This window comes from Corvus moneduloides, chromosome 20 (genome assembly GCF_009650955.1).
Source record: "Corvus moneduloides isolate bCorMon1 chromosome 20, bCorMon1.pri, whole genome shotgun sequence".
In the NCBI taxonomy this organism is placed as follows: domain Eukaryota; kingdom Metazoa; phylum Chordata; class Aves; order Passeriformes; family Corvidae; genus Corvus; species Corvus moneduloides.
In genome coordinates, this window is record NC_045495.1 from 3,540,394 (window position 1) to 3,554,788 (window position 14,395).

The following is a 14,395-nucleotide window of genomic DNA, read 5'->3' on the forward strand; positions in this document are numbered from 1 at the left end:
GCCTGGCTGGAAATTACTTCAGTCTTAGAGCTGCCATGGAAGCAGACAGCACCTGTGAGCTGTGTGGTGGCCCCAGAGTGAGCCACTGTAAGAGGGGGTGTTGAGCATGTCCTGGATCAAACATCCTGTGTTGGCTCCAGATTGCTCTTGCCAGAACTCAACACATTCTCCTGGAATGAGGATGGACGAGGATGGAGACAAAAAGTCTTTCCTTACCTCCCTGTAGGTACAGAGGGCACTAAACAGCAGAAGCTGCATGAGGACTCTGAGCACAACATGTAATGGATTGGGGTGGAATAAGAGATGAGGCAGCACAGTAAAAATATATCTCCCTTAAATACGAATACATTTTTAGCCCTGTTCTAATTAATCTTCTTATTGGCATCCAAGGAAAGAGGCCAGAAGTTGTATTACACTGGGCAGTAATCTTCTTACAGATACAAGCAATCAGCTTGCAGGAATGATGAAGAGCACAAACACGCACTGGTGTGAGAGTTACTGAGAGGGGCCTGTGCCAGTCACCACTGCTTCCAGCCTGGCACCTTTTGCCTGCAATAAGTTGTCAATAAAATTAATCAGCTGATTCCCATTCTCTGCAAAAGACTGGCAGTGAGCAGCCATGTTAAGAATACTGCTGTTCCCTGTCTCCTGGTACTGGGATTGCCCCAGGAGAAGGTTAGCCGAGTTTGGGAAACAGATACAGGATACCTGGCACAGCTCCCTGCTTTCTGCAGAACAAAGAGCACCATTCTTGTCAGCCTGTTCCCAGCTGTAAACAACTATCAAAGGAGAGGGTTAATTACCACGTAAAACACGAAGAAGGAATAATAACTACAAATCCAGCAAAGGCTAAATATATTTTATCCCACAAAAGGGATAAACAGGATCTGTGCTCATAGCTCAGAGATCATATTCTAACCATTGCATAGTTACTTTAATTGGTAAAGATAGGGTTACACTGGAAAACAAAAAAGGAATGCACTCATATGAAGCCACTGCTCTCTGAAAGATGATTTTTTGATGTTTGTACCACAAAGTGACACTCTGCAGTTAACTGGCCAGGCCTCCAGTCCCAGCCATAGGGGAGAACATCATAACCTACTTAAATCTGCAGGCTGCATCCTCTCTGCAGCAGAGCTCCCAAACAGGCACAAATGGCTCATTCCGTGCACCAGCCTTACTCGGCATCTGTTTATCCCCCGGTCTCCTGCCAGCATCTGCTCCTTTGCTGACACACACGAGCTGCTCCTCTGCATTACCACCCTCGTTTGCAGTCTGGGAACTCGAGTTCATCCATTTGAAAGAGCACAAATATTCAGCAGCACACGTTTCACACACATGGCACCACTGAGCTCTATTAACAGTTCTGTTCAACCCTGAAGCTACTGGATTTTCAGTGACAGCTCCAGCATGTTAACGACTTGGGATGTTTTCTGAATTCATGTAGAGAAGAAAAAGCTCTTATAAAAATACAAGATTTTACCTTTTTCTATTCACAGCAAGAATGACCAAACTTATTTATCCTATGAGTCACATCCTGAAAGCTCCGCATGGCTGACAGCCTCAAGAGATATAATATACATTCTGGAGAGCCACTGCAGGAGAGAGAGAGTCTTTTCATCTCTCATTTCTTGAGCTGAGAGCTCAACTGAACTTAATTCAATTTAGGAATAGGAAACACAACCCAAGTCTTCCAGCAGCACAATGACATTTCCCGAGTTGCTGCGAATTTGAATGAAATAATTTGCCAACTCTGAATGAAGCTGTGGAGATTCTGCCACAATTCCTCTGTTTCATTATGCAGGAGGCAATTTTGAGAATGCTGCCTCAGCTCTGCTGTTTATTGTGTGGACGTGTCTGCCTGCCTCAAGTCCTGTCACTGCCTCTCATTCTGACACACGCTGGCGTTTTCTTGGCTCTCAGTCACAGCAGGGGAAGAGCGCAAGGATATTGCAGAAACACCTCCTTTCTTCATCCCTCTTTAACATGTTCACATTTCATAAGATCACTCTGTGAGCACATTTCTTGCAGCTGAAACTGTTTTATAGAGATTCAGAACTGGACAATTAAAATGTATAGCTGACCACAGCATTAAATGCAATCCAGGAGAGACCACATGCAATTTTCTGACCTGTGTTATTTCTGTGCTGTCATCATTCTGAGGCATTTGATATGCTGCTCTTTGGTTTAAACCCAAGAATGGCATTTGAATTTTTACCATAATAAACTTTCTCAACAGACTTTGCATTCTCATTATTGTATCCATGCAAGCCACAAGGATTTTTTTCCTCCTTAAATGTCCAATCTGCAGGCAATGGTTGTGAAACTCCATTATTTCCAGGAACTGCTGGCAACCTACTGCTGTCTGCTCTTCTCAGTACTGCCTGTATTTTCCTTGTTCAGCCTTAAAAGCCAAACTTGGTTTGCAAAAATGTCTGGGTTTCTTGATGCCAGAACTGAATAAAGAGTAGAACGGGACAGAATTAGATGGTTTTATTATACTGAAAAACCATTAACTCACATTAAAGTCTGTAAAACAACAAGAGCATAAAACTAGAAATAGATGCTCAGCCTTAAATCCCATTACTCAGAAATTTTCCTAGGCATTACCAATCTTTTTGGTAATGTCTTTTTAAGATCCACCTTAAATCTTTTTAAGCTCCACCACCCTCATCTGATCCTTACAATCAAAACAATGTAGGATATTTGTTAAAGTTATAACTACTTGGATTTTCATCATTCAGTAAAATCAAAATAATCTGTAAAGGAAAGCAGCCTGAATTGTCCAATATAGATGATATCTGCCACAATTTTATCTTCAACAGGCAGAGGTAGAACAGGCAGGCATTCTCAGTTGCCTGGGAAGAGAATACACAACAGGAAATACAGCCAAGGAAGCTGGAAGATGTGACAAGGATTCTGGATTATTCAAATCTTTCATCAGTCAGGATGATCTAAAAGTTGTAATGGAAAACTCCCCACCTAAAGGTTATCTGCAGGACCACACAGTGATCTCAGCCACCCACAGCAGCATCTTCACAGAAAGAAAGGGAATTATTCCAAATTTACATTGGCAGGACCAAGATCAGAATCTGACCAGATCCAAACAAAAACCAAACAATGCCACAGGCTGTAAGAACAATCATCAGTCCATGGGGTGTAAAAGCAATGGAGACCGCTGAAATTCCGATGCACTTCAGTGACTGAAAATATTCCAGCCCTATTGTTCTTCCTCTCCAAAACATCTTGGACCTCATTCTGTGTTCCTGAGCCCTCCTGACTGACAGCTCTAGAAAGATAACTGACAAACTCACGATGGCCTGAGCTTCTTCAGCTGAGTATTCCCTTGCATTCCATTTGGGAAAGCCAAAATGTATGGAGCGCTGTCTGAGGCTGCGTCCTGGGAAGGGGAAACCGACCATCCACGATGTCAGCCGAGTTCATTCCTAAATGCAAACCACATTGGGCTGTCGAGCACAATAATAAAAACCTGCTGACCTAGTTTCCTGCAGAACAAAATCCTCTGTCTTCCCTCCTCCTGTGCCAAATCTAAATCAGATCTCAAAATTAACCCTTTGACTACCAAGGAAAACTCTAGTAACGATCCTCAACACTCATACAGCGTCTCAAACCATGAGAATAGCACGAAAACAGCAACTGGTCCATCCCCACAGCTCTGCAAAAAGGGAGGGTTATTGCAGAATGAAAGTAAGACACAGAGAAAGTCAGAGACCTTAGCAGAGTTCAGCAGAGAACTTAAAATTTCTCTTCCTTCCAAAGGATTTTGAAGCTCTGGGCTCCAACTGCTTTGCTTGGTAACATTTCTCCTATGCAAATATAAAACCTTCATTCATGATGTGGCAAAAAAACAACAGCACAGCTTGGCTTTTTTAAAAACTGCATCAAACCACTCAAGAAAGGATCATTGTTCTTCCCAAATTTTCCAATGTCAACTTGCAAGTCCATTTCTGGAAGATGAGAGCTGATTGTGTTTGCTCCAAGTGTCTGGCGAAAGTGTTCACTTGTAATGGCTTCACTTCCTCAGTGATGCAATGTTTCATTTGAAGGGATGCCTGGGGGAGCTTCAGAATGGACCCAGAATGCAAAAATAACAGGGCATGTCACAACAAACTCAGCCAAGAAAATACAAATGGGAATTCTTTGGCTGTAGGATGCTTCCAAAGGCAGCTCTGGATCATGCTTCTGCTGCAGAGCAGAACCCACTGCAATCAGGTAGGAGCACTTGGGGAGCCTCAGATTTCAGACTGCTGAGAGCACCTTTGCTGGCTCACACTGACACTGTCAATTGGAGAAGTTTTCAGTCATGTGTCAAAGAGGGTTTTATTAACAGAAGAGTGGAGATTAACAACTGCTATAGAGCTTTACAAATGGGTTTTTTAGAATGAGGCAACCGATGTGCAACCTGCAAGTGGAATTGCTGACTGCAGCCAGAACTTGCAGTTGCTGTAAGAAAGACCCTGCACTGAATAATTTAATCACTTGTTGCTCCTGTATGAACTGAGAGAGCTTTGCCTACATCCAGACAGTACCCAGGACCTGGAATGACTCCAGAGTTTCCTACAACAGCGTTTGAGAAAAGAAGGAAACAGGAAAGTGACAACTACAAGGCATGTCAGCAATGCCACTTCACCTGAGAAGACGTTCCTGTCTGTGTCACTTTGTCAGTCTGCAGGGAAGCAAGCTGTTAAGGCTTACAGAGCAAAGACAGCACTTAATACACTGTACCCTCCAGGGAGTTTGAAGTGAAGAACAAAAAACCTGGATGAGGGAACACTGCAAAGGTTGTTGTAACTATATCTGTTCTCTGGATGCTGCACCTTCACAGGTAAAACTCCACAAAAGCTTCTGCTCCACCTTGGAAATGAGGAAGACAAAAGTTTGAGTTCCCATAGACTTACCACTAACATTGGTCAGGCTTAGAAACGTGATGATGGAAAAAGAACATCTTATTCATCATATCTGGTCCCTGAGGGGTTAGGAGTTGTATATGCTTTTTTTATTGACACAAACAAGCTTTAACTTCTATTGTCTTGAAGAGGAAGAGAAGGCTGAACTCAGTTCTGGCTCACACATCATCTGCAATTCCAGCCAAATCCCAGCCACACAACTTTTATTACTGGGAGGATGTCAGAGGCAAAAGACACAGCTGGATACTCAGATCCCAGACTGAACGTTACTGGCAGGGAGACAAACCAGCTTTTGATTTGTATGTAAACAGAGCCAATCTGAACTGGAAGGTCATTAAGAGAAAACACATTTTACACAACACCCATTGTACAGTTCCCTTTCCAACTTTCCCCATACCAACTTTTTTTTTTTTAAACAAGACTTTGTCTTCTCCTGTTGACTGTTTCAGTGATGATTCCTGGGTGTGCTGAAGTCAATGGCCAACCCCCACTGGAACTGATGTAACTGAAATTCTTTAGATTGGATCCCAAAGAGGAGTTTGCCAAACAGAGAATGCAAATCCCCTCCTCTGCTTTCCAGTAGAGTAATTACCTGCAAAAAATGCAAGTCCACTGCAGATGCAAAGGGTGATGCTTCCAAAGCATGTCACAGCCTCAGATCTCACAGCTTTACTTTAACTGAGGCACTCACATTTTCTACTGTAGCTACAATTAAAATAAGATCATGAGAATCCACAAAGAAACCACACAGTTATGATCAAGGCGTTAACGCCCGATCCATTATTGTGAGAAGGCTATTAAGAGCATTCTCAGCAGAAATAGGAATATATTCTCCCTGAGTAAGCTTGGAGGAATGCAGAGATTCAAAAGCTTAAGCAGAATTCCTGCTAGATTTTTTTCTGTTTGTTCCTCCTTTTTGATTAACTTGCTGTGATTATTTGATATAATTGTTACTCTTTAAGGGTAAGAGCGAAGCATTTCTCTGAAAGAAGACTTGGGTCTGCCTATAATTAACAGCTGCAGGTTCAAATGAGGGACTAACAGAGATGTTGCTGGGCTATCAAAGCAGGGAACCCTCAGGAGCAAAGGGAAAACGCCTGTCATTCTCCATTAGTTCCTCAGGGTCAGCGATGGCAAAATACACTGAATTGTTCCATGTGTAACCACCAAAATAAAGAGGTTGTTGTAGTTTGCTGTGTTTAAAAGGGTACTCCTGGGTATAACTGCTGAAAATAGCTTTAATCTAAAAACTGTATCTTTCTATAGCTTCCTGAAACCATGAAGAAAGTCCACTCAAAATGTTTTAACAGGAAACCAGCAAACCCAAAGACACTTCCTTCTGCTTGGACACAAGTGTACTAGTGACAGAATGGCTCCCAGCCAGGAAATCTCTGTCCCCAGGAGACAGCAAGCTGGGACAAGAACCATCTGCAAATCCAGGATGGCTCCTTGGAGCTTTCTTTGCTCTGAAGACGATGCCTGTCTTTAATGTAGATGGAGGACTTTCAAAAATCATTCATGAAAGAATAGTAAAAGGCAGTTCTGAATGAACTAAGAAAGAACAAAAGAAAAAAAATACTTGTAATGGATTTTCCTGTTCTCCTGCATGCCCCTATCTTCAGCCCCAGACTCCTGAAATGCAGCCACTATGCACAGCTTTATTTCTTTTCTTACCATAAGCTTAGCAATGTTGATGGTTTTTAAGTCAAATCAAACTTTCATCAGCTTCAGGGGATGGCTGGAATCCCTATTCTCATCTTTCATGTTTTGAGATCAGTATTTCATAGTTTTTATCCTGCTAAAATCATCTTGAGCATTAAAAGTATAAATCTCAATGCAGAGTATTTTGAGTTGATTTCCATAAACCATTTTTTCCTCTAGCTGTACTCCTTCATTTCCCCCTGCATTTATTCTGAGCCCTTGGCTTCTATGGCCAGGCTCTTTCCCTCAATCAGTGCCTGCTGTGACTTCACAGATGTGCTGTGAGAGGTCTCTGTTGACATCTGAGGGAGAATCCTTGAGTGTTTTCAAAGGTACCACTGCTCATTGCCCTGCAGCAGGAATCCAGGGGACGTGGCCCTCTGGCACTGAAAGATCTTTTTCCCTTTCACCACAGACCCTTCCCCTTGGTGGACAGCAAGGAAGTTCATTTTGCTGGAAAGCTGAGGAAGGACCTGGCTCATGGCAGCCCCAGGGAAGCAAAAGGGCAGATTTCCTTACTGACAAAAATATCTAACTTAGGACAAAATAGCTAAACCTAACTTAGTGCAATACAAGGCTTTGTTTCAGAAAGCAGCTTTCCTGGAGGGCTGTGAGACAGCTCAAACCCCAGAAGAATTTCCTCTTAAATTATTGCATAGAGCAACACTTATAAAAGCAGATGCCTGAAGGCAGACTTTGATATAATCCTTTTTATAAAATGTTTGAGGTCCTAAAATGTCAGCAGGAGCTGCCATGTGGGAAAGCATTTTGAAAAAGTTATCTATTTAGAAATGTAAATAAAAATAGGTGGCCAAATATTTTATTGTCTTCTCAGAAGGAAAACAATTTACATTTCCAGAATTATACTAAACAGAAATGAAATTTGGCTACAGATTGATAAATATCAAGATCCCCACCTGACTGACAAAGTGCCTTCTTGTCATGGTGCAGCTTGTTAGTGTTCAGGATGATTTTGAGTGTGTTTGGCTGATTCAAGGGATGTAGGTTTGATTTCCCTGCAATACACACTGAGCATGTGATCAATTTACATGTAAGATTTCTGGTCCCACAAATGTTGTTCTTAATTAAAGAAAATTCTGCAAAAAAATAAAGGCCTTTACAGCATTGCTGGGATAAGGAAGATTAAGAAAATACCATCACTCACTCCTGAAATATGCAGCTCTTCCAGAATAAAGCATGGCAGCAATTTTAATCAGCACATAGATCAGCTTTTTAGAATTAGCAATAAAATAAAATGTCAAACTGTGATACCACAGGAAACTTAGGAAGACAAAATGTAACTCATTACCACAATTACTTCAGCAGAATTAAAACTATTAAATACTGATCCCAAAATATGAAATATGAGAACAGGAAAGAAGAAATATTAGGGAATAATATCACCTTTGTAATAGAAACACATAATAAGTAAGATAAATATGTTTTTTAAGAATCCCACAGCTCTGTGCACTCAGCACCCACATTCCCATCAATAAACCCAAGGACAGCAAATCCAAACTGGATCAATGGGATGTACTTAATGACTGTGTTTCTGAATTCTAATAAAAAGGCTCAGACTTCCAGTGATATATTTCATTCTCTGAAGGGCCTGAGTGTTTTTGTATCTTTGTGATCATCACAACCAGACAAACACACTATTTACTTAAGGATATATATTTCCCATGACCTTACAGACTCATTTCTCTGCCATGGAGAGGTCATGGAAGGAAGTTTGTTAGAAGTTAAATATGAGGAAGTACAATAAAGCCTATTTATCTTATAGGAGGAAAAAAGGAGTCAAACAGCACAGAATTATTACATAAAAGTGTAAAAAAAAAAAAGGTTTTGAGCCTCTCTGCAGCCTCATAAAAATAGCCTGTGATTGTGCATGGGCAGATGTCCTCTCTCCTGTGCAGTGTGTGATCAGAGCCCTTTTGGACTACAGTGAAATAATAATAACAAAAAAGCAAAGGGAGTGCAATTTCCATGGAAACTTGGAAAGAGATGTAACATTGTTTGCCGTAAGCGTCGGACTGTGAATGGAAAATTTTCCAGTTTACACAGATCTCAGCTATTATTTTCTTTGCAGTGCAAACTTGGGCCAAATATTTTCTGTCATATTAAAGATGCAAATAGTCAGTTTTACTTTCTGTCCAGAACAACTGTGCACAAAAGCTTCAGAATCTGCAGTAAAACATCTGATATTTATCTTTCCATGAACCCAAAACACACATTAGAAAAAAAGAATAATTTGGGCTTTCTTTTATCTGCTTCTCCTCAGAAAGTGAAAGCAGCTCAGAAATCATCTCCTGTTTATGTGCAATGTTTCAGAATAATAGATAGCCAGAGCATTGGCAGATGTGCCCACTGTAAATGGGAGCTTAACTTACAAGAAAATCTACTGTTGAAGCACATAAATGATAAAAATATACCAAAAGTCCAGAGTTTACATTAACATTTATATAACTAATGAAGTGACTTCTATCTTACAGGAGTTTCAGAACTCGCTCTCTTGCTACTCCTCCTTTACCCAGCAGCAGGAATAATTGTGACAGGCCAGAAACTAACTTTGAACAATACAAGCCCAAGTTCTGAGCTGGGCTGCTCCGAGTGTTAAGCCTTGTGTGGGAATGGTAACAAACGTGGATTGTGAAACTTTTCTCCCCTAAAACCCAGCTGGTTGGTGTAGTGTGGGAGCTATGGTAATGACACGGCAGCTCAGGGGACACCTCTGCAAATCTGGTGCCTGATCTGTACTAGTCACAAGTTGGAAGAGTCCAGAGCTCAAATCTAAACTACTCTGGAACACGTCTGCATGCCCAGACATTCCTGCCCTTCCCACTCCTGGACATGTCCCATACAGCAAAGAACTTTTCTGCAGAGATTTGTGGGCACATCAGATCTCTAGGGCTGAAGTGTGGGTACAGTTTGGGGCCATATTTGTGCACATTTGAGTTGTCTTTAACTGAGATAATAAACAAAATGGCAACATCAAACACAGCTCCTGAAGGATCAGGGCAAAGCAGTTGTGTGATAGAGACTGAACTGGTCTTGCTGGGAATCCTGGATATACTTGAGAGAGTCATTGTTTAAGGCAAGGCACTGCTTAATAAGCCTTTGGTGTTTAGCTCAGATTTCATCATAGGCTGACTGAAGCTTTCTCTTCACAAGTTCACACACAATTCCAAATGTCATGTTGATTTTATACCTGCCTGCCCAGTGAGATGACAGAGCAAGTCAATCACCTGGATTTGCAAATCTATTTCCCCTTTTACATCTTGAAAATACTACTCACTCACTTGTAGATCACACAAAGAAAGAGGAAGCAGCATGACTCAGCTCCACACTACAATGGCTGGAGCAGATCCAGATCTTGCAATCCTTTGGGCTTTCCTTACCAAAACACAAAGCTGCAGCTTGGCTAATGTAAAGCATGTAGTGTTTGTGTAAGCAATGGTAGATGGGCAGCAGGCCAGCAGCTCTCCCAGAGCAATGTGCTCCTTCTTTACATTGATGGCAAATTATCTTCTGAAGAGTTCAGCAAGGAACTAAAGAGCCAAAGGGCTCTGATCTTAAACAGTGCCTACAGAAGACAAAATGCTAAGGAGGAACAGCCTCCTGAGCTGTATTCTGTAGGCATGAATGTACATTGAAATCTAGTGGTAAATAACGTTTCACTTTAGCAAGTTCCACATAATGCCATACCAGCAAATATTTTTGTATAATCTGTAAGTTACATAAGTCTTAAGAGACACAGGAAAACTACTGACCTTAGGGAATCCAAGAACTTTGAGTCCTATTGATTTGTTGAAACCACTGGGAAACCATATCTAAAAATTAGCTACACTAAAAATTCAGTGTGGTCTAGAAATTAATCCTGATCCTCTACCAGCTTGCTAACACCTGATCCACAGATGTCTCTCATAAAGAGCATCCCACATGGTGAGTTATGGCACAGTAAATAATGCACTGTAAACACACAACTTCGCTGTGTAAACAAGCTCAGAGCAAAATTCATCAAGAACTTCATTTACTCCCCAAATGCACAACAAAGTTGAAGGATTTGATGGTTATCTCATAGCAATCTCACTCAGTGATAAAGACCTCAAATCTAAACCTGTTTCTTGGAACAGTGATGTACATTCCAGCCCACCTCTGGGCAATGGGATGGATCTGTCATTTCAGGCACTGCCTTCACAGGGGGACATCACAGATCAGTACAGAAATGTGTGCAATAGTAATAAGGTAAGAAAGAGACATCATCCAAGAGGTTTCTCTGAAATGGCCCTCACCTTCCTACCACAGCAAACCAAAGATTTACTTGCAAAAAGCAGCTCTCTGGGCTCTGTGTGCGTGGGGTGACTGAGCAGTATCAAAACTTGTATCACTCACTAACCAACCTCACACTGCTTTAGAGGATAAAAGGCCAAGTGGCTTCTGGGCTCTGTTAACTTCAAAAGATGGTTCATTGAGCAGACTTTATGCTTCGCAAAGCTTAGCAGCTTTTTCCTTATTCCTCCCCAGAATGTTCTGGGCATTGTCATATGCTTGTACTACAAAACTTGCAGTTATCCAAAGCCAGTTCATGAGAAGTGAACGGAAACATCTCTTTTCATTCCAGAGGAAAAACAACTCCTATGCTGTTTTCCTCAGCAAGCTGAAAACTTGGAGAGAAACCTAAAGCTAAAAAAAGCAAAGAACTCAAAAAGATTCATATTCTGGACTGTGGTTTCTGTTGCCTTAGCTCAAGGGAAAATATGTTCATGGGAAAAGGGCCTGCCTGGAGCCAGATTTTTTTTTCAACTCTAACTCTTCTAGCTGGAGTGGCTTTAAATCAATATGTTGCTATTATTTCTTCATAAACAGAAATATTTTTTATGGGCTGTGTGATAGCTGTTTACAAGTGAAACAACCACTTGTATCATGTTTCCTAGCAATCAGTGTCTCATTCAGATCTTATACACAGACAGTGATTGGGCAATTTGAGAGGCCTTTACAACACTAGTTCCAAGTTTCACTGATTCAAAGTGTTAAATCACCCTCCCAGAAGAGAGTTCCTGCACAGAGAAGTGTCAGCTCTGTCACCTACCTCTGCAGCTACACACAGCTAAAGAAAACAACACCACACCTTAGAAAAACAAATCCTGCATGGCTCAGTTTTCAAGAATCTTACTGTCATGTTATTGTGGACTGCCTTTAGTACTGCAATTCACTTTTGTCTTTAGCCAGTACTAAAGCAGATTATAAATATAATAGAATTCCACACTAACCCTGCAAAGTGCAAAGACCACCTACAGACAAACTGGCCCCAGGCAATTCAGAGAATTCGTAGCTGCCTGTCTAACACTGCAACAAGTTGTTATACAATAAAATGTGATCATGGTGCCCAGACACACAGCACCAGATCCCAGTAAGTGTGGTTATTATTATTCTAAATGCTGTATGAACAGAGCTTCACCTAGGAATTGGGATCCCCATAATGCAAAACAATTGTCTTTTGCATTAATTCGATTTATGAGAAGAATTAACAAAAATATCTAATATTATTTTTCTTGATATTCCTCAAGGCTTTTTAGAACAACACAGTCGGCTCTCCTGAAAGTTAAAGTGAACTTCACCCCCATCTAAAACTGCAATGGAATTGTGTTGGAACTGAAAACCAGTTACCTGTGATCAATGACTGTGACATCAGAAGCAGGAATCCCCAGGACACAACAACTCTGTTCCAGCTCTTTCTTACGAATCTCTCCTTGATTGTAATAATTTCCTGAAAATAGCAAACACAGCAACACCATCTAACTTAGTTTGGGTTCAGATCAAGGGGTCCAAACAGTCCAGTATCCTCTTCCTCGTTCCATTCAGAGAGGAAATTCAAGCAAAACTGATATGGCAAGATTGCAAAAACTTACAGAACCAAAAGACAGAAAAGGTAATCAAGATAAAGGCAGTTGGGAAAAGTTCTAACAGAGATCAACAACTAACAGGGAAATGGATTCATTATCTTAAAACATTGCCTCCCTCTTCACTGAATTATTTTCTTCTCATCTTGCCCTGACATTCCCTTATTTTTTCTTGGCATCAGCCATGCAAAGTCCCTGCCAGAGCTGTGATGCCCCTTCCAGAATGTTGCTCTATGCAGGGCAATACTTGCAACTCAATTTTAACTTTGAAGCAATAAAATGAAAAAAATACAGTTGAGTATTAATGTGTGATTCAAGTCCGTAGTCAGCTGTCTTGAATTACACTAGAACTTTTTATTGTTGTGGGTGTGAGTCATCTAAGTCTAGAATTTCTCTGGAGCAGTGTTGCAATCTGAGCCATCACTAGCAAGCTTTGTAAAATTTTCGAAGAGGGTAAGAGTAACTAGAAAAAAAAACTCTCTTCCCACAGCCTGTGAGTGAATGACTCTGGGAGATTGACAGCGACTGACTGTGGGACGAACCTTGGATTGCATGTTCCAGCTCCAGCAGAATTAACTGAAGTGTGCACCTTGTCTGGAATGACTGAATGAGTACAAGAGGGCTCATTTCAGACTGATTTTTACACTGTGTTGTAAGGTAACAGCTTTTGCTGCAATGCAGTGTCACAGCTGACTGCAGGTGATGCTTTATCCAAACAGTACCACTGCTCTCAAAATACCAGCCTTCTGCTGAAGTCACGGGAACAGTTCCACAGCTGCAGAATTGTGTCAGGACATCAGGAATATGTAAATGCTTACAAGAAAAAATGGGCAGCTACTGAGAGCAAAACCAGCTGAATAGCTGATGCTGCTGGACCTCATCCATGAGCACTCACAATAGAGTCAGCTACTACAGAGAGCAGAGCACATTTAGACTGAGTTATTAATTCAATCTAAGATTATTCAGTGTGTCAAAGACTGATTTCTTTTTCCCAGTGCTGTAATTCTAACTCATTTCTAAGTCAAATTGATTGATAACTGAAAACTGCAAGTAGAATGGTTTTTAAGTAATGGTTTTGTCTCAGTGTTAACAATTTGCAGTGTCTTTGATCAACTCACTTGTCATCATCAATCACTCAAACAATGAGAGGATGAACCATCTGAATCACCCACAAGACTAGTAAGAGGCTTTTAAAATAAAAATCTCTTAGCTCATAAAGGTGCTCTCCCCTACATGGGCTGCTCATTTCCTTACAAGTGAGAGAGTACCTAGAAGGAAACATCAAACACACGGAATGTGTCATGTCACTGAATCAGGAGTAAAGAGAAAAGAAAATTCAACAAAATAAACAGAAACACAACACTTCTTTGGACAATTATCTACCAGCAGCAGTGTATTAGTCCCCAAAACTGAAATGTCAGAGCTGCACTTCAGTAATCTCCCCCTAGCTGTGAAAAAGCCAAAGGGGATGCACAGACCTCTCTCCCTCAGCAGAGACAATGAAAGCTCTGCACTGAATCTTGAATGGGAAGTGTGCAGAGCCATCAGTGAACCACCACACCGTGGGACTTCAGCAATAGTTTAATCCCTGTCTCCTCACCTAGATGGTCTGACAGGACAGAAAGCTTTGGAAATGACAGTGAACTGGCAGTGAACTGGCTGGAGCTGCCAAAGGCACAAAAGGCTCTTTCCCAAAGGCAAGCAACTCTCAGTGTAAGAATTCTGGTACAGCTATATGGTCTGAAAGATCAATTCAAATGAGGTTGTTTCTTATGCACAAAAAACCTGAACAATGGAATAACTGATCAGGTGTCAGATGGTTCTGTAGAACAATCTGTAGCTTTAGCAGATCATGAGAACAACACG

General features: G+C 41.2%; 1 protein-coding gene across 2 annotated transcripts in view; it reads right to left on the minus strand.

The window, feature by feature from the left end:
• Nucleotides 1–14,395, minus strand: part of PIGL (phosphatidylinositol glycan anchor biosynthesis class L) — a 54,519-nt gene that overhangs the window by 37,291 nt on the left and 2,833 nt on the right. For both annotated transcript variants that reach the window (XM_032130271.1, XM_032130270.1), the window contains one exon: nt 12,297–12,396. In XM_032130271.1, coding sequence (XP_031986162.1) covers nt 12,297–12,396 — 100 coding nt within the window. The remainder of the gene's footprint in view (nt 1–12,296; nt 12,397–14,395) is intronic.